Below are 21,876 nucleotides of genomic sequence, written 5' to 3' on the forward strand. Positions count from 1 at the left end.
TGATAATCAAGCTTAATGAAAGAACACAACCAGTGAGAACTGAGTAGAACCCTTTAAAAAGAAGAGAAGGAAAGAATCAGCCCAATAACTGATAGTACTAGATTAGGAGCTGTCAATAAGATAACACAGAATTTATACCCTGTGGTAGCAAATCCATAGACTTTACCAACTTGTTTAACACCTGAACTAACCTAGTTCACTGTTTTAGGCCTAAGAGATGCCTTCTTTTGCCTCCCTATCCACGAAGCCAGGCAGAAAATTTTTGCATTCAAACACAAGCTCACATAGTCCATGTGCCTGAAGGCTTCAAAATTCTCCACTGCGATTGGAGAACAGCTTGCAAAGGCCCAGAGTCCCGAGAAGCTCCACAATAAGAAAAGAAGCTGTAGCAGTACGTAGATGATCTTCTAGTAGCCACTCAGACGAAAGAAGCAAGAGAAGCCTAGACAGTAAGCCTTTTGAATTTCCTAAGACTCCAAAGATGCAGAGTCCCAAAGAAAAAAGCACAAGTAGTGAAACAGAAAGTAATCTACCGAGAGTAAAAAGTGAGTGCTGAGCAGCAGACTTTAAGGCAGAGAAGCCCTATGCCAAACCCTGAAACCCCAGACAACGAAAGAACTCCCAACGTTCTTAGGCATGGCAGGGTAGTGCCAATTGTAAGTTTATAATTATGGACTGTTCGCCAAACCCCTCTATGCTCTTATTGCCAAAAGAAACAGAGATCTCCAGTGAACAAGAGATGTCACACAGGCCTTTCACCAGCTAGAAAGTGCCCTCATGTCAGCTCCAGCTTTAAAATTCCAGATGTAAGTAAAGCATTCTTTCTATTTTTCCACGCAAAGAATTGCCCTGAGAATATTGGCTTAAGACTTGGGTCCATACCAGAGGGTAGTTGCTTACTTCTCTAAGCAACTATATGCAACAGCCAAGGGATTGCCAGGTTGCCTCAGAGCTGTAGCAGCAGTTGTGCTGAATATTCAAGAGGCACACAAGTTTACCCTGAGACAAAAATGACTGTGCTAGTGTCCCACACAGTGTCCGCAGTACTAGAAGTAAAGGGTGGCCGCTGGCTTTCACCACAGAAGTTTCTGAAATACCAAGCCATCATAGTAGAGCAAGATAATGTAGAGATAGTAGTGACTAATATTGTCAACCCAGCTTCTTTTCTCAGTAGAATCAAAGAGAAGCAGTACACCATAGTTGCCTAGAAACCACTGACACTACCTACTCCAGCTGCCCAGACCTCAAAGACACTCCTCCGGACGATGCAGAGACCTAGTTCACGAACAAGAGAGCGACATTGCAAAGTTAACAGTGACTACCTGCAGAGAGCTAATAGAGCCTAGACCCTTACCAACAGGTACCTCTGCACAGAAAGCTGAGATAAATGCATTAACCCATGCCTTAGAAACAGCAAAAGGCATTCAGAGTTGTGCATGCACATAGAGCGATCTAGAAGGAGAGGGGACTGCTGACCTCACAGAGAAAGAAGAGACAATCCAGCTGCTAGAAGCAGTTCAGCTACCTGAAAAGGCATATCAAGGCACAGCAGAGAGTGAGCTTAAAATTAGAAGAAAGAAATGAGCTGGCAGATGGAGAGACAAAGAAAGCAGCAAAGGGTGAGGTACAAATTTTCCTGGAAAGTAAGCCATAATACAATAATACTAATCAAAAGAGACGTACAACTGCAAGGGGTGAGCTACCATTGAAGGAGAGCTAGTAATCCCTTCCCATTTTCGTAGTTACTAGTGAATGAAAGACACTAGAAAACACACTGAAGCCTAACTACTTAAAAACCTTTTATAGAGTGTAGCTCCTTTCTCAAAATGACCAAAGCTGCAAGTGATACAGAGTGCATAGAAATGAAGTGTTGACTTTGAAGTAGTAATTTCCACAAGCTTTCTAAAACACACATCTGGTTGAAACAATCGTTGCATCGTTGTCAAGAATTTATATGTCACTATCACTCAGGTAAGCCGACAATGTGATCCTTGCCTCCAGACTAACCTCAAAATACCCCCCTGGGCCAAAACTCGATCAGACTGGGAGAGGCCATAAGCCTGTACAGCAGTGGCAAATCAACTTTTCAGAACTCCCAAGGAAAGGGGGGTATCAGTATTTACTGGTAATAATAGATACATTTTCAGAGTAGCCAGAAACATTCCCCACCAGAACTGTCAAAACTCAAGAGGTGACCAGATCATTTTTACAAGAGATAATACCACGCTTCAGAGTTCCAGCCACAATATCCTCAGATAAAAATCACCTTCCATTTCCAAAATAGTGCAACAGATTAGTAGCCATCTGAGCATAGATTAGGAACTTCACACTCCATACCGCCCCCAATCAAGAGGCCAAGTAGAGAGAATGAATCATTTGATTAAGCAGTAAATCATAAGATTGAGGCAACAAGTCAATCTTCCCTAGCCCAAGCTCTTCCACTAGCACTATTGCAAATTCAAACTAAACCTTTTGAGCTAAAAGAATGCCGAATCCTTTTAGAATGCCTTATAAAAGACCATATAGAATACAAAGAAAATGTCCAGAATGTCCACCTACATAGTGGCATTAAGCAAACAGCTCAGAGTAATCGAGAAACATGTGGCTGGAACCCAGAGCAGAGAGTTAGATAGCCTAGAGATGATGTATATGTTAAGTCTCTTACAGAGAAGACTTCAGAACCACAGTGGGAGAGACCACTGCAAGTACTTCTCACCACCTTCACTGCAATCAAAATCAAAGAGCAGAACGCCTAGATCCATCAGTCTCAGGTGAAGAAGGCCCAGAAGCCCCTTCAAGAATGACACCAAGAGAAAATGAACTGAGACTAAAACTTACTCTAACAAAACGAGTATATTGCAGTCAAGAGTAGCTCATACTTTAGTGTACAGAATTGTTTTCTATGGAATTATAACTAAAGTTTTAGAACTAGGGAGTACCTCTATCCAAAACAATGCTAAATAGCCTTAGTCCCTAGCATTTAATCAGTATACTAGATCCATGAGAAAACCTTCTGAGATAAAAGATTTAAACATATCTACTGTAGTAATCCACGAAAATCAAGTATGTGAAGAGCAAGAATGGCAAGAACAAGAACTGTAGACACTTCAAAGAATCAGAAGAGAAGAAATCAGAGTAAGGTGCCAAGTCATCATTAAGATAGCTTTTAAGAGACCAGATGTAATTAGTGTCTGAACCTCCCCTGGTGTATATGAACACCAAGAAGTCTGTGATAACCTAATCAGTTTCCTTAAGTCATTTTCCAAGCTAGTTAGCTGAACACCCAGGCAATAGCTAGTAAAGAGTGCTGAGCTGCAAGTAGTGAATTAACCCAAGGAAAGAAAGTGATTTTCTTTTTTTATAGCTATCCCTTTTCCTACTGAGATTTAGATCAGTGATTGTCCCAGTCTGAAGCAGTTAGATTATGCTTAAAAGAAGTAGAAAGAGACCCCCCCTCAGAGCTCAGCAGCAAGCTGTAAGATTTTGAGCATCACTTTTGTGCTGAGTGTTTCAAGTAGCAGAAACCTGATCCCAGTTTCTTCTGAGGCACTGCAATGAATTTAGGCTCTTCTCTCAAATTTCCCCCTCATTATTTACTTGAGGTTTAGACCTGAAATCTTTCTACCCAAACCCCATATGTTGCAGCCAGTTTTATTCTAATCTGTTTGACAAATACTGTTATCTTCTGTCCTGAACACAGTCCACAGCTTGATCTTAGCTAAAGGCAATGTAAGTGAAGTTTTGTAGACCAAGAGAGACATTCCTGCTTGCCACACATCTGAGAAATCAAGTGCTTTAGAGGGGGAAGGAGAAGTTAGATTCCCTGAAGTCTCTACATTTCCGAACAAACATCTGCCTCAAGTATGACCTAAACCTCTGTCAGATACACTTGTGAAGTGTGTCTGAATTTGCAGTGTGAGCCCAGCACATCCCTCTGGCAGGGAGGGATGATCATGGACAGAAAGCAGTTCCTGTTCCCCATAACAAACATCTAACTGGCATATTAGAGACAAGATTAAGAGTTTTAAATATAATTGATTCAGAAATACTGATGAATAAACTGGCCACTGCAGCAAGTAACCTAACAAAATTGAAGCAGCCTTTATAGTAATCTCTATTGGCATTAAGAACTAGCTAGTGACAGATTTCAAAAGTACTGCCATAGTAAAGAAGTATGAAAAATCCAGAGACCAAAACCACAAGTTAATAGTAGAAGCACTTAGTATAGTTCAAGATAATGTGTCTTTAGCTTTCAGTTGTATACAAGCACAGTTATAGATACAAGCAACAGCAGCTCTGATCATATGAGAAAAGAGTGAAAGTAATTTTCCAGCTGAAAATCAAGAAATTGTGTGAGATAATACAATTGATATTGAAAAGAAGTTTCAATCCTATGGTGAATTTCACCATTTCACCTATGATCCTGTTTCTAATGTAGCCACTGCCTTTGTGCTTACCATACGTAAGGCCACTGTTTATGTTATCCATCCCATCATTGCCCTAAGATTAAACCATGAAAAAACAATACTCTATCCTTCAGAACAGAGAGTGTGAGCACGGAAAATGAATGAAAAGACAGTAAACTTAAGATCCTGAATTACTAGAGAACAAATGAGATTCATTTGTGAAAGCAATACTGTTAATGCCCAAAATGTGTGTTTAGACACTGAACAGAGTATTTGCCCCTTTGAAATTCATCCGGTCACTGACTAGAAAACTCTGCTTGTACATACTAGAAAAAGGTGTATGCTTGAGAACTGCTTGTGCTGCTGTAAAAATTGATAGCAATGATTTTATTCTGTCTAGTAGAAACCATTCTAATTTCTGTATTTGTAATTTTGTTAAAATTATTGAGTGTGATTTTTCGTATTTAGTACCAGTAACATCCCACCAGCTGATTAAAGCCAATTACCCAGTGTATCACAGACTACCACCTACTCCTATTGGGGCGAACCTTACATTGGTAAAACAATTAATTAAGCACCAAGACCTATTAGAAGTCTTGAAAGAAATCCAAGAAAGTGGAAAGAAAACCTTAATTACTGTCCAACATGATACAAAGGAGATAACCAGAGTTCTACAAAGAATAAAACAAAATATAGATCATCACTAGTAAAATGTGATCTTCGAGTAGTCACCAACTGCAAATGGAATCTTTAATAAGTTGTGCCACCCCATTGTAGTTTTACTAATATTTGTTGAGATAAGCTTAAGATTACCTATTATATTGTTAATTTAGAACTAGAGAATCCTACAACGAATAGCTGTACTAACCTCTTTATCAAACGTACATAGTGAAGCATTAAAAGACACTTATTGTCATGATGGTTTTCATTAAGTATTGGAATATGAATCCCATTATTACCAGTTAGATTGTGCCTGGGCCAGTCTGACCCTCGCAGCTAGGCCGAAGGCGGCGTCTGTGGTGTATCACCCCAGAGACACCTTTTGCTTTCTGGTGGTTGCAGCTGCGCCCTAAGCAAGTCCAGGCTTGTTAGGAACTCCGTTTACCTCAGGAGGAAAGCTTCAAGCGATGGTGAGGAGAAAAAGGAGAGGATTCTGCTGGAGGATTTAATATCCAGAGGTTTATTCCATGGTGACAGAGAGGTCTGAATCTTAGGGACAGCTCCAACAGAATGCCCGACCGCATGGCCTGCTTCACCTTTTAAGCTCAGGGGGAGGGGAGGGGACAGGTGAGCCACCAACCAGGTGGGAGGGGCGGGGTCTCAAGGGACGAGGGACACCTAGACAGGCCAATGAGGTGTGGGCCTGAGGGGCATCCTTTGAATTTGACCAACCGCACGACGCCTTTGCTGGAATATTAAGCCTGATTGACAGGACTCACTCAGCAAGGGGGCGAGGGGGGAAGGGAGGGTTTTGGCACACCTGGGTAAGGGACCCGGAAGTTTAAAACACACTGTAACAATTAAGTAAAAGAATTTACTTATTTCCTAGGAAAGGGGGGAATGAGACAGAGTAGGGATCCATTCTGAATTAGGTGAAGTGTCTAGCATTTCTTCTCTTCTGATTCTTTGAAGTCTGTGAGGCCAAAGCTGAAAGAAAAACTCACATGCCGAGACAGCAAAGAGACAGTGAAAGAAAAACAGAAAAGACCACGAGGTCAATTTGCCCCCAACCCAAGAATTCCTTTGATAAAAAAGAACTGGCGATAAATGTCACGCAGAATGAATATGTATGAACCTATTGTGAAACTGTATGCATATGCATTTAGAAGGGGAGATAAAAAGAGACCTGAAATCTTCAGGAGTACGCATGCCCTTTGAAGAGATTTTTCTGTGTATGCGTCCAGCGCCGTAAATAAACATACCGAGCTTTACAACTTTTATAAAGTTGTGAAGTTTCTTCTTTTCTCCGCAAAACAGCAGGGTTGCTAAGGACATGCTGACGCCTCACGACATCTGTAGTGTGGCACATTCTCCTTTTGGCCCTGTACAATATGATGTTTTTGAGACCAAGTAGTCTCCTTTGGCAGCCACTGCGGTGGTGCAGAATGCTGCACTGGGGCCACAGGACCCCAGGCGTGTGGTTGTTGCTGACATGCTGTTGGGTGCAGGGCATTATGCCAATGCTCAGGGGCAGGTTGGCTTAGATCCCCTTGTGCTTGACCAGTGCCACACGCTGGGCATTGCAGCGATTGTTCGGACCCTGGAAATGGCTTCTTCAAAGCAGCCATTTGCAACCATTTTCCAGAGGGATGATGAGCCTTTCATGGCATTTGCAGTGAGGCTGACCGCATCTGTGGAGAGGCAGGTGGCTGATCCTGTGAAAAGGAGACTTGTGATTGCGATCCTTGCAAGATATAAGTGCAATAATGATTGTAAGAAGGTCATAGAGGCTCTGCCTGATGATCCTACTGTCTCCCAGATGGCAGAGGCCTGTGCAAACATCAACTCCTCAGGTCGGAAGTTGGCTGCCGTGGCTACCGCTGTGCAACCCGTCTGGGTGGCACCGCAAGGCAGGCAGCCACAGCAGGGGAATGTGCAGGCTGGCAAGAAGCAGGGGAAGAAAGCACTGAAGGTCAAATTTCCCATGTTCTTGTGTGGTCAGTGTGGAAGGCCGAATCACATGTCCAGTGTCTGCAAGGCGATTGTTCATGTTAATGGCCAGGCTTTGCCTGGCTCGGGAAACAGGAAGCGGAGTGCGAAGGAGAAACGCACCCAGACACAAGCTTCTCTCCAGACCCCGGAGACGATGGAGGTCTGCTTTGCCAACTTGCAGCCAGTACCCGCGGATCAGCAGGTGTGCATGTCTGCAGCACAGCAACAGTTGTTTTAGAATCTTGTCAAATACACAAGGTTCTCCTGGATGCCTTTGGTCCCTTGGATGGGGGCTTGAGTGCTCTCCTGATGGGGAGGTCTAGTGCCACCCTTCAGGGCATCATTGTGCACCTGGGGCTCATTGATGCAGATTTCACAGGGCAGATTTGTGCAATGGTCTCCACACTCACCTCCCTGTCACGATCCCAAAAGGGATGTGGATTGCTCAACTTGTGCCATTTAAGTCCTCTGTTCACAGGACAGCTGACCAGTCGCATGGAGCGGGCGGCTTTGGATCCACTGGGCCGCCTCAAGTTCACTGGACTGCTGTCCTGACCAAAGACCATCCTGAGATACTGTGTACCCTGTCCATCCCTGGTGCGATGCCATCAGAGATCCGCCTCCGTGGGCTTCTTGACAGTGGTGCTGACGTCGCAGTTCTCTCCCTTGCCACCTGGCCCCCAGAGTGGCCCCTGAATCCGGTGGAGACGCCTGTCACAGGCCTGAGAGGGACGGTGCAGTGCTACGTGAGCCAGCGGCCCGTGCTGGTCTCAAACCCGGAGGGACAGATGCCCTGGGTTAGGCCTCATGTTACTTCTACTCCTGCTAACCTCTGGGGGAGGGATGTTCTGTCTGCCTGGGGGGTGCGCATCGGGTCTGGTTTTTGATGAGGGCCACTGTGATGAAGGGCGCAGAGTGTCCTACGCCTCCTATACATTGCTGGTGGACAAGCCTGTCTGGGAGAACCAGTGGCCCCTCCCTCAAGATAAATTGGTCACCCTTTGGAATCTGGTGCAGGAGCAGTTGGACCAGAGTCATCTGGAGCCTTCTACCAGTCCCTGGAACACTCCTGTCTTCTGCATCAAAAAGAAATCTGGGAAATGGAAGTTGTTGCAAGACCTCCGAAAGATCAATGCCATGATGGAAAGCATGACAACATAGCAGCCGGGCATGCCATCGCCTACCATGCTTCCTGCAGACTGGCCGGTCCTCATTGTGGATCTGAAGGATTGTTTCTTTACGATTCCTTTGCATCCTGATGACAGACCAAAATTTGCCTTCTCAGTGCCAGCGATTAACAAGGTTGAGCCCGCACAGATATCAATGGAGGGCTTTGCCACAAGGCATCCTCAATTCTCCAGCCATATGCCAATGGTATGTGGCCCGTGCCTTGTCCTGAGTTTGCAAGCAGTTTCCTGATGCACGTCTGTATCATTATATGGACAACATTTTGGTGGCTGCATCCACCCAGGATGAGCTGCTGAGGATTCAGCCTTGGTTGCTCGATGCTTTGCATGCTCATGGACTGCAGGTGGCTCCAGAAAAGGTTCAACAACAACCACCTTGGAAGTAATTGGGGGTCAAAATTCTGGAACAGACAATCCATCACCAGGAGGTGCAATTTGTGCATTCTGTGAAGACACTGAATGATGCTCAGAAATTGGTAGGTGTCATCACTTGGTTACATCCGTACTTGGGACTAACCGAAGCACAGCTGTCTCCTCTGTATGATTTGTTTAAAGGAGACTCTGATCTGAAGTCGCCTCACACACTGACCCCTAAGGTACGTAAGGCGCTGGAGGTGGTTCAGCGAGCTGTTTTGGCTTGCCAGGTTCATCACATTGATCCCTCCGTTGATGTCGCTATGTTTATCACCACTCCAGATTCGCATCCCATGAGCATCATTGGCCAATGAAGTGACAAATGGTCTGATTCTTTGCACATCTTGGAATGGATTTTCCTGCCCCATCAGCCACAGAAGATGGCAACTGCATTGTTTGAGCTAATCGCTTGCTTGATAATCAAATGCCGGCAACGGTGTTTGCAACTGATGGGTGCGGATCCTGCAAAGATCATACTCCCGGTGCAACGGGAAGATTTTGACTGGAGCTTTGCAAACAGTGTGTCCCTGCAGAGTGCTCTGGAAAACTTTTCAAGGCAGATCACTTATCATCTGCCCAGCCATAGGCTACTGCATATGGCAAAATTCACACAAATCTCTTTGTGGCCAAAAAATAGTCAGGAATCTGTGCAAGGACCCACCATCTTCACTGACGGTTCAGGGAAAACAGGAAAAGCCATTGTTACTTGGAGGGCTGGATCTGAGTGTCAGGTTCTGGAAGGTCATGAGGATGGGTCAGCCCAATTGGTTGAATTGAGGGCTGCTGTCATGGCATTTGAGAGATTTTCCCAGGAACCTTTCAACTTGGTCACGGATTCCGCCTATGTGGCTGACAGTGGTTGGGTCATTCGGTTTTGAAGGAGGTCAATAATCCTGCCTTGTTTCATTTGCTGAAGAACTTGTGGTGTGCCATTCAGGCCTGGATTCATCCATGCTATGTTTTGCATGTAAGGAGTCACACCAATTTGCCAGGCTCTATAGCGGAAGGTAACGCCAGGGCTGACAAGTTGGCTAACCCAGCGTGGGTAGCGCCTCAGCCTGATACACTCACGCAGGCCAAGGCATCACATGGGTTTTTCCACCAAAATGCACATACCCTGCAGAAGCAGTTTCAGCTGACGCCAACTGAGGAACTGAGGCTCGTGACATTGTTGAGTTGTATGACGGCTGCCACGCACTTGCTCCGCCTTTGCCGGCAGGGGTAAACCCCAGAGGACTTAGGGCCTTGGAGCTTTGGCAGACGGATGTCACCCAGATTGCTGAGTTTGGCCGGCTCAAGTATGTGCATGTCACGGTGGACACGTTCTCCTCTGCGATGTGGGCTTTGGCTCACACTGGGGAGAAGGCCCGTGATGTCCTCGCCCACTGGAGGCAGGCCTTTGCTGTTCTGGGCATACCTTCTGCTGTGAAAACTAACAATGGTCCTGCTTACACATCGCAAAAGGTGCGGCAGCTCCAGCAGTTGTGCGGCGTCTCACACAAGTTTGGTATCCCTCATTCTCCGACTGGTCAAGCTATTGTAGAACGCGCTCATGGTACTCTGAAGTGGGTTCTTCAAAAACAAAAACGGGGAATGCAGGGTGAAACCCCGCACAGTCGGTTGGCAAAAGCTTTGTGCACAATCAATAATCTCACTGTGCCGCAGAACTCAAATAATCCTGTCATTTTGAATCATCATCTCTCGTTGCAGGCTGCGGACGAGGCGCATCAGCCTTGAGCAAAGGTTTGGGTGCGAAATTTAGTCACCAAAGAGTGGGAAGGTCCCTATGACCTTAGCGCTTCAGGGCGTGGGTATGCCTCTGTATCCACAGATACTGGGGTACGCTGGGTACCTTTGAAGTGTGTTCACCCTGACCTGCGACTGCAGAGACAGAATCCAGCCGACGGGCAAGATGGAAACTGTGACCAAATTGAAAGGCATCAAGCGGGTGAATCATTGAGTGATGACTGGGATGCAGACGACACGAGTGATCACCGATGATTCCTCTGCAAATGAACACTGAACATTGTTCATGTTTTCTTTTTCACATTGTTCATTTTCTTTTCTCTTTTTCTTTTTTTAAATGGAAAAGGGTGAGATGTCGCCCTGATTTTTAAGATTTTCCAAGCCTTCTGATGTTGACATTCTTGTAACAAACTTTCTCACAAACTTTTTGTTAACAACTCATTGTTTTGCATTCTTTTATGGAGGAGGAGAAATTTAATGGACTGTTGGTTTGACCAGTGTCATTGGAGAGGTGTCACTGTCACCCTCCAATCCACTGTCACTTTTGGAAAACTATAAATGTCGGAGTCAGAAAATAAACTTCCCTTTTTTCTTCACCTGGAGAGCAGCGGTGTGCGCTTGTGTTCTTTCATGTCCTATAGTGATAGTATCTTTCTCCAGGCAGCAACTGGCAGAACCAGAGGACACAGTCTCAAGCTGCATCAAGGGAAATACAGGCTGGATATTAGGAAGAAGTTTTTTACAGAAGACGTGATAAAGTTCTGGAATGGTCTGCCCAGGGAGGTGGTGGAGTCACCATCCCTGGATGTGTTTAAGAAAAGACTGGATGTGGCACTCAGTGCCATTGTTTAGTTGAGGTGTTAGGGCATGGGTTGGACTGGATGATCTTTAAGTTCTCTTCCAACCTTGTCATTCTGTGAATTCTGTGAATTAGTGACTGGTTTGTGTTTAGCAGACTTCAGATGCATGCATATTATATCTCTATACATTGGAAGCTTTTATTTGCAAAAAGAATAACATTGTATTGCCCTTTATTTGAGTCTTTGCTACTGGTTAGGATAATTTTTATGAAAAGGAGTCTTTTTTTTTTTACTGAATTTTTCTCCGAAGATGCACAAAGTGGATGCTTTCACAGAGATGCAACAACATGGGAGTTTTGGAAAGTGTGAGAAACAAACCTCACTCTTGAATATTTTTAAAAGTTTAATAAGGGATAATATGGGACAAAATAACAGTGCTGGGTGCTTGGCGCTGGCCAGAGGCACATCAGCTAACCATAGCAACTCTTCTTATATATTTTTTCTATTGCATTGGTTAAATACATATTCATAAAGAGTATACATATTTAAACATTTCTTTGAACTCGTTTACATGTTCCAGAAATTTGTTAGCTTGGTTTGACCGCTGACCCACCTTTTTAGAGCCTGTGCAGTAATCTTGGATGTGGTTTTGCAGGTCATGTGTCACTTCCTCACAAAGGCCCCCTGTTCTGTGGTTTCAGAAGACAACAATTACTGATAGTCCAAGGGTCCGTAGCAGGGGTCCTCATCACATCCATTCCTTAAATGTTATCTGACCATGCAGATGGTTTTAGCTATTTTCATTATTGTAAGTTTACCACAAGTACTTTAAATCAACATCAGCTATTTCACAAATGTCTGAGTTATTTTCATTATTGTCAATTAGTTACAAAAATAAAAGCATTAGTTATTATTTCACAACTACAGCTACTTCTGAAAAAATTAACATTATAATGCACAATACATAGCATCCACTTTAATATTTGGGAAAGCTAAAACTATAATATATGTTTATCACAATGTCTACAAACTAAAATATCATCCATAAATGATGTTCTGAGGATATGAGCTACACAGGGGCCAGAGTATTGGCCACAAAAAGCTGACAAGTTATACTATATCAAAAGCAGTTAAAAGTGATTACAAACCGTACTATATCAAAATTCTTGTGATTAGTAATAATTTGTGAAAGCCACCAACTTCATAGTTATTTATAACAAAGTCTTTCTGAATTGTAATGTGAGAAACAACTGCTCATTTAAAAAATTTAATGGGTTTATTAAACCTTGTCCTGGGTTGGCTATATGATGCTTTTATCCCCAATCGTCTTGTTCTGTTTATGCTGAATAATAAGCTTTGCACCTTTAAGACTTATTGCAGAGGGTGAAGGGAGGAGAGAAGAAGTGCGCAGTTTTTTTCCTCTCCGGACACTGCTCTCACTCCTCCACATTGCTCCTCTTGGACTGTTGTTGTCTGCGGATAGACAGTGGGACAGAGCTCTCCTTTGCTTTTAGTTAGTTTTAGCTAGCTGAGGCAAAGAAGTTCCCTGGACTGTGTTTTTTTTTTTTTCCTTTTCTTTGGACCTCTTGAAACCTGCTCTGGACTTGAACACCCAGGGGAGCACCGGCAGCTCACATTTGTGGCCCACCGGGCCGGGCCTGGCCTGCGACATTTCCAGCATTGGAGGGACTGATAAGAGACTGAGTGAGCTGAGCGGCAACCCGTGGACGGGGTTTTCTCAGTTTGTCATCTCTTTTAGAGTGGCAAGAGGTCTTATTGTTTAATATTGTTTAGGTTTTATTGTTTAATAAACAGGTTTTTTCCACCTTTCTCCAAGGAGGTGTTTTCTCCCAGACCGGTTGGGGGGGAGGGGCCGATTGAATCTGCTTTTCCTAGAGGAACCTCTTTGGGGATTCTCTCTCAAATTTGCTCTAAACCAGGACAACCTTAACAAAAATACAACAAAAGGACTAAATAAGGAAAAGCAGGCCTGGGAACTGCCCTCTTGGCTGCCCACCACATGGCTGGCTCAACTTCAAGATGGATGCTTTGCCTTTTATATCTCTACCCCCCTCCTTGAGCCTTGTCAGTCAACTCCTTTCTTGCTGTGCAGTTGTAGAAGTCACTTTCTTACATTCTGATGGGAGGTCAGGTGCTGCCATAGTAACAAGTCAACCTTCCCAAATCCCCAGATTACCAAGACCATCCCATGGTAACACATACTGGGGGGAGCACATTGCAGTAACATAACTATACATTTATAAAACTTTTTTTACCATACATATAAAGTCTACCCCTTAATTGTGAGATCCAACCATTTACTCATCTATAACAGTAAGAAGTGTCTTCACAGTCATTTCTCAAAAACCAAATAATTTCTTATAAATAGTTTTTTTTTTTGTCTTAGATACTGTTCTTGCATGTTTTTTAATGTTTAACTGTTGCTACTCTTTTGAGAGACTGTAATGTTATGGTTAATGGTTTAAGCATTGTTATGAAGGACTTTTTGCCCATTATGGCAAAACAGTATATAAAAATCTAGTTGAAAAAGTGTAGTAGTGTGGTTCAAAGAACAAATGTAGCTTGAAGTTTGGCAGTCCATATCAGAACAACTGTATTGGGTTGGTGTGGCAAGGTTTTGGCAGCAGGGGGCTACAGGGATGGCTTCTGTGAGAAGTGCTGAGAGCTTCCTCCATGTCCAGCAGAGCCAATGTCAGCTGGCTCCAGGACAGACTCGCTGCTGGCCAAGACTGAGCCAATTGGAAATGGTGGTAACACTTTTGTGGTAACATATTTAAGAAGGAGGGAGGAAACTTCATGAGAGCAATTGCAGCCAGAGAGGAGTGAGAGTATGTGAGAAACAACTGTGCAGACAGCAAGATCAGTGAAGGAAGGGGAGGAGGTGCTCCAGGTGCTGGAGCAGATTGCCTTGCAGCCTGTGCTAAAGACCATGGTGAAGCAGCTGTGCTCCTGCAGACCATGGAGGTCTTCTGACTATGTATAAACTACACTTTATATGTCCCAGTTCTTGATATCTTGATGGTTTGTTTTGCATCTCTTTCCTGAAGTTTCCCTTCTTTAAAGAGCAGAGACAAAGTGTCAAAACTAATAGTGGATGAGTCTGTTTTCCCTTTCATGTTTCAGTACAAGAATGGTAGTTGTCTAGTGAGGCTAGTGTATGAAGGCCAGAGAACTATTTGGAGAATGCAGCAAGCCTCATTTTCTATTTGCTTTCAGGTGGAAATATCTTATTCCCTTTCATTCTTCACAGGGTTACACATCATTTTGGAATGATTGCATCTCCTCGGGACTTCGTGGCTGTATGTTAATTGAATTAGCATTGCGAGGGCGCCTTCAGTTAGAGGCTTGCGGAATGAGGCGTAAAAGTCTATTGTCAAGAAAGGTAAGTGGAGGAAACTGGTCATATTTCCTTTCGTGTCATGCTTCAGGCAATACAGTAGCTATAAATAAAGGGTGATTGTAACAAATAAACTTTTTTTTTCTTTTTATGGATGTTGAAGGTAAGGATTGTTTATTTTTTTTCTTGCTGTCTTGGAATTTTGTCCCATTTGTTGCTAAGAGACAATAATGACCAGTACTTAAGAGAGACAAAAGATGTAGCCAAGGGGCGGGGGGGGGGGGGGGAGTAGTGCAGCTGGAGGCACTATCTTAGCTGGGGAGCTTTCTCTTGGGAAGGGCAGAGATTTTGGCTGGGGGGTGAGGGGATGGGCTCGGCTTGTCTCGCTCTTGGGATGGAAGGGGAGACAGGCTGCAATCGCTGTGGGAAGAATTTGCCACCACTGTGGGGTTCCATCTCATGCTGTCTTCTACCATGAGTGAAGCTCTTCTCATAAGAGCAGCCATTGGACTGGGACCTTATTAACACCCTACCTCACTGGAAAGGACCCTCACCATCTACTCAGGTGCCTCAGGGGAAAACCCAGTGCTCCTCCCCCCTCCAAGGGAGCCTCTCCTTGTGATAAACTAATCGACCAAATTTAAGAACCGTACAATTATCTTTATTATTATGCGAGCAAGAATAAGCAAGATTCAGCGCTGGGCGGTCCGGAGTCTTTGCTCCTCTTAGGCGCGCACCTCCCCCCCTTTAAAGTTCGCTTTTTATTGTCCTTTTTCTCCGGATTCCTGGATGACGTGGTCCGTCTTCTGCGCTTACTCCTCCAGTTGCTAGGGGGTCTTTTTTTCTGCCTTCTGGTGGTCGTGGGATGAAGGCCCCAAGTCTTCCTCTTTTTCCGCTTTCCTTATAAGGCATATCTATAAGTCTAATTTTTACAAGCTAAGCATTCTTGCAAGGTTAATTGTTACCATATGTGTTTCAGAAAGTCTCCTATATCTATGGGGTGGAATTTTGCGAAGCCAGCAATTCTAGTGAGGTTAGTAATTGTTACCAGATGTAGCTGTATCTGGTTACCAGAGGGGGGGGTTTGTAACCCAAGCAATTCCTTAAAAGTTTTCCCATACGTGGCCGCAAAAGTATCCTGCTAAACAAGAGCTATTTAGCTATTGTTTTATAATTTAAATTATCTAGCTAATAATGAACAAATATATTGTTACTTATTACATCCTGACCATGTTTGGGAGTCTGGCTGCTGCTGCCAAGCCCCACCCTTTCTCTGCCACTACTCTGAGTTTTTTGCTACACTGTAACTCCTCACCTCCTGCCTGCTGGGACACCCTGTGGCTCCTGCTACAGCTGCAGAGTTTCTGTTACATTTTGTTTGCCACCCCGGGGTCTGCTTGCCTCTGCCATTCCAGATTTCTGCTTCCAAGTTTCATGCTACAGCTAATTTGGCTATTTGGAGGGGCACCTGGACCGGCTTCCCCTGAGAGGTTATAAAGGAAGCCCCTTTTCAGCATCTTACTCTGGCTGTGCCCACCATTACCCACCTAAAGAAGCAACCACAGCGCCCCCTGCAGCTGCAGGAGAATTATCACACCTGCCTGGCTGGGAGTCAACAGTTCCCCTGCCAGCTGTTACAATAACTACACCAAAGGGGAAAGTGCTTGACAGCTGAGAGAAGGCTATGGTTGGGTTTCTGTTCTTGTTTGCTCTTGCTGCCTGTGAAAAATGCCTATCACTTGTATCAAAATTTTAGACGTTTAATAGTAATAAAATAGTAATAAAAATTTGGAAAATAAGCATTTGGACAATCAAAGTTAGGACAATAAAAGACAATAAAAAGCAAAGAATTATGGACATCCGGGTGCTTTTTGCACTCTGCCACAAAAGCACACTTTGCTAAAAAAGGATTAACCCTTAAAAGCAATACCCTGCTGCATATTCATATATCTCATACATGATTCAAAAATTCCTTTCAAAAATAGTGATGTTTTCTGGCTATTATCAACTTCCTCTCCTCATCTTGTAAATCAATTCCTGTGGCTCTTCGAAGTCTGGAAGAAGTCTGGTTTTTCCTGATAGGGAGGCAATAATTCTTCTCTTGAAATTTGTTGTCTCCTACTGTTCTCTGTATGCAAAGAATCTCTTAATTATCCATTCCTTGAGCTAGTTAGAAAAAGTATCTTACATCACATAGTACCTATTTTAATATTATGTTCTAGCCTAAAACTATATTTACCACACTACTTAAAAAGAATAATACAGCACTACAGCATAACTTTCCAACATAACACATATAGTATTCATTTTAATATTTGTTAAGACCCAGTCATATAATATGCATTTTTCACACTGCCATTGTTGTTGTTTGTTTGCCTTGTTATACATATACCTACTAGCAAAGAACTGTTATTTTTTTCCCATATCTTTGCCTGAAAGCCCCTTAATTTCAAAGTTAGAATAATTTGGAAAAGGGGGTGCATATTTTTCATTCCGAGGAAGGTTCCCACCTTCCTTGGCAGATATCTATCTTTCAAACCAAGACAATGGGGATAGGGATTCTGAGTAGTAACCTAAGGTAGGTGCCAAGTTATTACCCAAAATGTTTTAATGGTGAGCTGAAGTACCTTGTAAAATCTTCTGCATTTGTTCTCTGTTCCTGTTTGTTCTCTTGATGTGTTCATACTGCACACAATCAGTTGGCATTGACTCTGGCCAGGGTGCTGTGGCAGCATTTGCTGCTGAGAAGCCAGTAGCACTAGTTCTAATCCGCTGAAGGAACTGCATTTTGCAATGTTCATGAGATGTTGGTTGGGGCTGAGAGACTCAGGTGTATTCTGAAAGTCACCAGTTTAATGCTGGTGTACACAGTGTTGCAAATAGTGCTTGCAGTGCATGTGTTGGGGTTTAAGAGTTCTCCTTTTGTTTCTTTCTCTTTGATAATTTTCTCTCATTTCTTGTTGCTAAGAGACAATAATGACCGAGTACTTAAGAGAGACACAAGAAGTTTCCCCTGGAAGGTCGCATCTGGCTGCCCTTTTATCTGGGAGGTTTCTCGTGGAGGGGCAGAGATACCCTGAGAATTGGGCTGGGGAAAAGGGGTTTGGTGCAGCTCTCACCTCTCTCTTGCCCTCGACTTTGGAGGAGGACAGTTGGAGCTGCTGCATGGGGGAGAATTTGCTACCACTGCAGGAGCCCAGCCAGGTCCTCCTTTTGCAATGGGGTGAGCTTTTGCTCATGAAAGTGTTATAAATGATCAAATCAGGAGCCAAATTTATGAGAAAATTTAGCAATAATTTATTAGATTGTCAGCGAAAGAGAATTTTGATCAGAAAAAAAACAAAACACCACAGCCAAGGGCAGCATCAACCCCGGGATCAGCGCTGGGTGAACCTGGATCTGACCACCAAAATGTCAGTCTCCCCCTTGGTTCATGCTGGCTGCTTCGCGCAGCGAGCTTTTGTACAGTTTATTCTGCCTGAGGCAGAGATGACCGAATGTTCCTTTGTGTTCCTTCACATGCAGAACTGGGGCCATACATGTGCAGGGTTAGACAAAAGTCCAGTTCCAGGTGTCTAGATGTCGTCAGAGCACTCTGGAGAAGTTGGCATTCACATGTAAAAGGTTGGCGCCAGTAATCAGTGTAGTAGATGCAATCTTGTAGTAGATGCAATCTTCGAGGTGTGAGATCACTCCTGCATTCCAGGGAATTCGGTGATCATCGCTTCAGGAAGGTTCCATTCATACATTAACAGACTCAATATTATCTTAACGTTGTCCGGGAACTAATTGAATAAAAATACGACTCTGCTCCTGGCTGGGGTGGTCAAAAGACAAAGCTTGGATTTTACAATATTTTATACATTAATAGCATGAATTATCTCTACCATATACTACAAGAGCAACCACTGAACTGGGACTTTATTAACACCCTACCTCACTAAAAAAAACGGGCTAACACCATCTGCTCAGGTGCCTTGAGGGAAAAAACCTTGGATCCCTATGCCCCCTCCCCCTCCAAGGGAGCCTCTCTCTCCAGGCTGCTTTCAGGAGCCAGGTGGCCACTGCCCACCCCCTGCCGTTTTCTCTGCCACTGATCTGAGGTTTGTTTGCTGCACTGTAATTCGCACGCCCTGCCTGCTCAGACACCCTACGGTTCCAGCTACAGCTGCCGAGTTTCTGATACATCCCATCCACCACTCCAGGACTTTGCTCATCCCTGCCTTCCCAGCTTGCTAGTCTGAGATCCCTGCTACAGCTCCTTTTGCTATCCAGAGGGGCCACTGGGATCAGCTGTCCCTGGGCGTTCATAGAAGAAGCCCCTTCTCCATCCCTTTCTGCTGGCTGCATCCACCATTGTCTTTGTGGAGAAAAGATGGCTGACTAGTGCCACAGCGCCCTCTGCAGCCATGAGGGAATCATCACACCTCCCCTGCCAGCAGCCCTGCCAGCTGCAATTGTAATTACACCAAAGAGGCAAGTGCCTGCAGCTGAGAAGGCTGAAACTGGGTTTCTGGTTCTGTTTTTTGTTGCTGCCATAGTTGCTGCTGGTTTTTTGCCCTATTATAGATGCTAGCAAAGAACTGTTATTCCTTTTCCCGTATCTTTGCCTGAAAATCCCTTAATTTTGAAGTTATAATAATAATTTGGAGGGAGGGGGGTCATATTCTCTGTTCCAAGGGAAGTTCCCGCCTTTCCTAGCAGACACCTGTCTTTCAAACCAAGACAGCACGGAAAGGAAACAATCCTTGTTCCTTGGGCCCATGAGAACTCTAAGTGTATGCAGTTTAAGCATGTGACCACTATATTCACTTTCTTGTACTCACTAACCTTTAAGATGGGCAAATTTTTGAGGTTCTTTACTGAATTACACTGAATATTTGAAGCACCTTAGTTTATTACTTTTGGCACTGGATCTTTTTTCTTAGTACAAAATGTGCAAAGTCACACTGTTTGAAGAATTTTTACTTGATTAGCATTAGAAGATACTTGTAAAATATATTTACTGAAAACATGGTCAAATGTTGTCTATTCATTAGAAATAAATTCTCTTTTATGGCGCATTTCCCTTTCAATATTATCCCTTGCTAAATTCCCCAAGCTTCTCCCAGTTTCTTCCTCTTCTGATGAATTGAATTTCTGTTCAGACAAACAGCTCCTAATTTTTTAGCTTCGTTTAAGCAAATTCAGCATTGATTAGTGTCCTGGAGTGACTTTATGATACTGAATTGTATCTCCATTTGTGTGTTTAGCCCAGAAATAAGTTTTGCACCTTTAAGACTGGTTCCGAGAGCAAAGGCGGGGAGAGAAGAAGAATGGAGTTTGTTATCCGAAACTACGCTTGCTCCCCCAAATCCTTCTTGTGGACAGTGCTGTCTGCAGCACTGACATACAGCAGGACAGAGCTCTCCTTTGTTTGTTTTTTTAGATAAGTTTTTAGCTAGCTGAGGCAGAAAAGTTCCCTGGACTGTGTTTTTTTTTTTTTTTTTTTCCTTTGAACTATTTAAACCTGGTCTGGACTGAAAACCCAGAAGAGCACCAGCAGCTCACACCTGTGGCCCACCAGGCCTGGCCTGGGCTACAGCATTTCCAGCACAGGAGGGACTTATAACAGAGTGAGTGAGCTGAGCTACAACCCACAAAAAGGACTTAGTGAGTTTGTCATCTCTTCAGAGTGGCAAGAGGTTTTATTGTTAAGTATTGTTCAGTTTTTGTGTTGGTGAATGCTTTGCCTGTTAAATAAACAGGTTTTTTTCCACTTTTCTCCAAGGAAATCTTTTTCTGAACCACTTGGGGGAGGGGCCACTTGAATTTGCTTTCTAGAAGAACCCTTTTGGAGGTTTTGGAGGTTTTCTCCCAAATTTGGCCTAAACCAGAACAAATACATTTTTTGGCACCCAATGTGGGGCTTGACGATGATGCCGAATTTTGCCCCAAAAGGCAAGAATAACTGCCTAAGAGACTCAATTATTTAAGTCAGCATAGACAGGAGGTATTTTATTACGACGCGTCGGAGAAATCACAAAAGGGATTTCTGAGTATCTCATAACAAAGCAAGCCTTTTATACAGTTTTGAATATAGAGTTACATCATATCACATGCATAATCATGTTTTTGCATGCATATTCATAAGAGGCGTGGTGTAGGCGGAGCGTGGGCGGAGACATCTCTTTTGAGGATCATTTTGGTGGTCGTTCGGGTTGCCTTCATCGTGGGCAGGGGGCACCTGATGAGTCTTCCTCCTTAAACTTTTGAACCCCTATCCTAATATGGCCAATTCCCGGTGTACTTGGCTTGGTCCCCATGGCTTGGCAAGGCTCTTAGGGTCAGTTTGACATTGTTGGCTCTGAACATGCTTAGCCCATCAACTCCCCTATTCCTATCTCTCTTTCCTGTCATTGTGTTCCATGCCTTAGCCGATTTATTGCTCTATAGGTTTCCTAAATGCTATGCTTTCTTCAGATGTTTCACATTCCATGTTTTAACTCATTATTTCTTAAAGGCTATCTGTTTTGGGGCTTCAATAAAGTGGAAAAAACCTGTACTGATTGCATTTTAGTTACACTTACTCTCTATTGGGATAAAGTAGTCAGTTGCCATGTTGCTTGAATTCATAATGTCTCTTGGGCCGGAGGCCTTCGTGTGTTTCTGGTCCCTAGGCTTTTTTATGGTTTTAATACTTTTCTGGTCCCTAGGCTTATTTTCTTATCTGGGGATAGATGCAAGAGATGCTTCATCTTTAGCATGGCTTAATTGCAAAGCTGTATTGTGGTAAATGAAAATTGAATATTCTGTATAATTGAAACTTCAGCAGTTGAATACAAGGCAAATGTAGTACATGCTAAATCACTAAAAAACTGGAAGAAAGAAATATTCATTGCAGTAAAGCTAAGGACCATCATCTGAATAAACAGGATCTTCTTTGTCTACACCAGCTCATTTATTAAAGAGAGAAAAGATATACTCTTAAAAATGCTTAATCCTAGAATCGTCACAGAATCATGGAATGGTTTGGGTTGGAAGGGACCTTAAAGATCATCTTGTGCAAAACCCCTGCCATGGGCAGAAACACCTTCCAACTGACCAGGTTGCTCAGGACCCTATCCAACTTGGCCTTGAACATTTCCTAGGATGGGTCATCCACAACCTTTCTGGGCAACCTGTTCCAGTGCCTCATCACCCTTACAGGAAAGAATTTCTTCCTAATATCTAATCTAAATCTATCCTCTTTCAGTTAAATCCATACCTCCTTCTCCTACCACTACATGCCCTTATAAAAAGTCCTTCTCCAGCTCTCTTGTAGGTCCTCTTCA

The 21,876-nt window shown here is 43.6% G+C and overlaps 1 protein-coding gene across 1 annotated transcript in view; it reads left to right on the forward strand.

Moving 5' to 3' along the window:
• Nucleotides 1-21,876, forward strand: part of LOC141726976 (Golgi phosphoprotein 3-like) — a 200,415-nt gene that overhangs the window by 72,017 nt on the left and 106,522 nt on the right. Inside the window, exon 2 of the mRNA XM_074532138.1 lies at nucleotides 14,477-14,608. Within this exon, the coding sequence (XP_074388239.1) occupies nucleotides 14,477-14,608 (132 nt within the window). The remainder of the gene's footprint in view (nucleotides 1-14,476; nucleotides 14,609-21,876) is intronic.

The sequence above is a fragment of the Zonotrichia albicollis genome, chromosome W (genome assembly GCF_047830755.1).
Source record: "Zonotrichia albicollis isolate bZonAlb1 chromosome W, bZonAlb1.hap1, whole genome shotgun sequence".
Classification (NCBI taxonomy): domain Eukaryota; kingdom Metazoa; phylum Chordata; class Aves; order Passeriformes; family Passerellidae; genus Zonotrichia; species Zonotrichia albicollis.